The 3,840-nt window shown below is 41.5% G+C and overlaps 1 protein-coding gene across 1 annotated transcript; it reads left to right on the forward strand.

Moving 5' to 3' along the window:
• Positions 1–541: 541 nt before the first annotated feature.
• On the forward strand, positions 542–2,283 carry LOC137002071 (uncharacterized). The gene has a single exon (XM_067361533.1). It carries the CDS (start codon positions 572–574, stop codon positions 2,171–2,173), a length of 1,602 nt encoding a protein of 533 aa, XP_067217634.1. The 5' UTR covers positions 542–571; the 3' UTR covers positions 2,174–2,283.
• The last annotated feature ends 1,557 nt before the right edge of the window (positions 2,284–3,840 follow it).

Consider the following 3,840-nt stretch of genomic DNA (forward strand, 5'->3'; position numbering starts at 1 on the left):
GAGGCCGGATTCCAGGGCGGTGTCTGGACCCAGCTGTATCGAGTTGGGACAACGAGTCACACTCACACACACTCTAGGATGCGGGAGATGGGTATGGAAATATACTAAGGGGCCATCCACATCTTACACTCCAATTACATACAAAGAAATAGTCACATGGCCTCCCGGATTAGCACCGGAACCAAATTGTGTAACTAAAATCTGCTGTAAGACAGGTTCTACCCATCTCCCAGACACAAACCTCACAGGTTACACACTCGCACCAAAAATGGAACATAACATTACTACCTGGAATCAACTTAATGAGTATCCGGGTTCAAACATTGGTAGTCAAGAGTTAGTGTATAAAATCAATAATTATGGTCAAGATCCCAAAAAACTTTACTCCATTAAGGATCTAAAACCATCAACATATAAGTGTAGACACGCTACAACACATAATAATACACATTTGAAGTTTACTGAACTTTTTTTTAACCTAACAAATCCTAAACCAAAAAATAATTTGAAAACATTTGTTTGGACTGGACGAAAAGAAGGAACATACTGTGTGGGAAAATGTGCGGCAAATATGGATGATTTTACTAGCCCTCATAATTGTTCATGGACATCGCATCATTGCTTTAATTTAACTACCTGTGGATACAAAAAGCCCACACAGTGTCCAAAACTATATCCCACCCCTCCGGGTGGCTTTATCAAAGGAAACATAAACAAAACTTTGCTTCATGATGTTAATCTTGTGATAACACATGTGACGTACAACATCTCTAACATTTTGTCTGCTTATGTAGAACATTGTAATCATAATGATGAAACTTATACATGGCTACAGTCACGCATCGATGATTTAGTTTCTGATTACAAAAACAGACTTGCAGTCCAAATTCCACCTGCTCGTTCTAAACGAGACCTATTTGGAAATATAGCAGGCCTTTTTGGATCAGTAAATTCTATATCTAACACTTATAAAATCACAGGTCAATCTCAATTTTCAGCATGGTTGGCAAACCAGGTGGCCACTGGTTTCCAACACATCACTAATAGTAATGAGAACATAATCAAAGCGGTCAGATCCGAAGCGCAGGCGCTTCTGACGACCAGTAAAGCAATTTTCAATCAGACCCGTACCATCGAGCATGACTTAGCCTGTAGATTGTATGCACAAGATTTGTTTACTGCAGCAAGACAAGAAATTTTAGATCTTCGTCTTCATAAGACGCCTAGACATGTTTTAAATGATCTTATAGAAATTTTAGATCTGCATAGATGGCTTACTTCAGAAAAAATGAAGAACATTAACTATCCTGAATTGTTATCAACATTAATGATGTATAATGGAAATGAATGTATTGGTTGTATTGGGTTTTTTGCCACTTTCCCTTTAATTCACCCAGATCAAGTCTACTTAAATTCCACTACCATACGCTCCATTGGCGTTGTAGTGAAGGATCAGATCATTAAATGGGACCATCTTACGGGGTATATTACTTTGAAGGGCAGTGAAACCTTATTTACCACTCGCACCTGTTGTCATGAAACATCTAGTTACACTATCTGTACCTGCAATACTTTACAACCTTTTTCTGCAAATGATTCTAAACTCATTAATGTGCAGTCTTTACATGGCCATTCCGATGCTGTCCAAGTGTCTCATACTCAGTGGTGCATCGTAAGCGAGATGAATTCCTTCACTTACGGAGGTCTGACCTGCCCTGCAAACCACACTTTCTGCTTGGAAGTGAAGGAGGACTTTTCAATGGGCCAGATAAATATCCTGGGGAAGGTACCACTAGACGTAGATGTTTCCCCATGGTGGGAGGACACTTTTTATGAGCAGAGCACACAAGCTTTGGTCAACACGATGGACTTAGTTCAAGGAATTCTTTTACAGACTGAATACCACCTTAACCAAGCACAAGTGGAAGCAAACCTGGCGAAAAGAACTGCAGAGATCCTGTCTAGTTCCTCTACCCGCTCAGCTTGGTATGTTTACACCTGGTGGGACTGGATGTTTCGGGGATGCGCCATCGCCAGTGTGCTCATCTTCTTATTCACTCTCATCCAGTGCTGCTACTTCAGATGTCTCCTCCGTGCAATGCGCACTTCAACTAATGTGGCCATTGCGCTCAGTCCACTACGGGTACCAGCCTTACAGAAGCTACAACTGTAAGCAAGCTGCAAGAAATCCATGGATAGTGGCCCCTCAGGGACTGCTCTGGATCTGCCCCAAGGGACCAAGGGCGGAAACTGTAAGGATGGATTTCACCAAGACTGAATTCAAGATTTATATCCTGTAATAAAACATTAAAACTCTCTAATCTGAAGCGAGGATCTGTGAGAAAGAGCATGTGACAAATACCCAGCTCAGCATCCTCTCTTCCCCCCATGCTGAGTTCCTGACTCCTCACACCTTCTTCTTCCTCTCAGGCCATGTAGACCTCACAAATTTATGATCTTAGGTGTTTTAAGTCACTTCAATGTAAATGCGTCTGGTGCGGCTGGTAAGATGGTTTCACTCCCACATCAAAGAGCAAGAATAAAGATAACAGAGCCTGTTCTCCTGGTGTGGGAAATGCCCCAATCAACCATTTGTTTGATTCCCAAAAACCAGGCGTGTGACCATTTGGAGCACGAGAAAGGTCCGACAAAAGTTGCATGAATATTTGGGTGCTAAATGTTTACTGCTCTTTTGTTAAGATTTGGGTATTTAAAGGGACTTGGCAAACCACTCAAGGAAGAAATCTGTAATCAGAGCTTCCCGCACAACTGCTGTGTGTATCTCTCTATTTGCCAGGTATGCTGACTCTTTGAAATTCTTTTTAATATTTTGGTTTGAATTGTATTTTGTATTTTATGCTGATCGGTTGGGTGATGTATTCTGTTTTGATTATTCTTATTGATGTTGTATCCTGCCTGGCAAATTAATAAATGTTATTCTTGATTTATTCTGTATTAATCTTAAATTCATTATTTCTAGTAGATAAAAGCGAAGGTATTACCTCAAATCTGTGTTCAGGATTGTTCATACGGAAGGTTTGATGGATGGAGCATAGAGCACGTCAATTGAGTCCATTCTGATTTCTGACAATCACTGTCTTAAATAAGTTGCAGTTTTTCGTAAATATATCAAAACTATGCTTTTTGTTACGAGTAAGCAGAGCGCGACCGACTTAAAGGTAGATATTTACCCTGCATCCAATGTTTAAGATCAGAACTGACGAGTTTGTGATCGGGAAGAGCATTTAATTCGGCCGAAATGACTCTTCTAAAGCGATACCGGGACTGCAGTGAACCAAATATTTGTAATTATAAGATAATCAGAAAAATCTAAGATCCAAATTTAAATACAACTAATCACGATCAGCTGTTGCATCGGACACATTTTGTAACTAAGAGTCACTTATAATTGGAGTCAGATTAAAACTATTCATGGAGTCAGATTTTTAATTAGACACAAAATTGTATTAAATTAAGATGATTTTTCAGTGCCAGAGGACTTACACGCAAAGTACCTTCGACCAGACCACTAGACGCCGTCGTTGGGCTAGTGGGTGGAACTTTACACTAGCACGTTCTCGGGGAGGCAAGAAGGCTCCCGTTGAGAGACCACAGGTGCAGAGCCCACAGCTCCGGCCGTGGGTGCCAGATTGTTCCGTTCGCCTGAGAGAGGAGGTCCCGTCTCAGAGGAATCGACCAGGGGGCTTTTGTGGAAAGCCTGAATAGCTCTGAGGTCCAAACTTGGCACCTCCAGAGCGGGGCCACTAACAGAACTCTGTGCCTGTCTTCCCTGACATGCCTGATCACCTGGGGGATCAGAGCGACCGGGGGAAAAGCGTA

The sequence above is a fragment of the Chanodichthys erythropterus genome, chromosome 15 (assembly GCF_024489055.1).
Source record: "Chanodichthys erythropterus isolate Z2021 chromosome 15, ASM2448905v1, whole genome shotgun sequence".
In the NCBI taxonomy this organism is placed as follows: Eukaryota; Metazoa; Chordata; class Actinopteri; order Cypriniformes; family Xenocyprididae; genus Chanodichthys; species Chanodichthys erythropterus.

What these genes read in the sequence shown, in the direction of transcription:
- LOC137002071 (XM_067361533.1), top strand. Translation starts at nt 572, where the DNA reads ATGGATGATTTTACTAGCCCTCATAATTGTTCATGGACATCGCATCAT.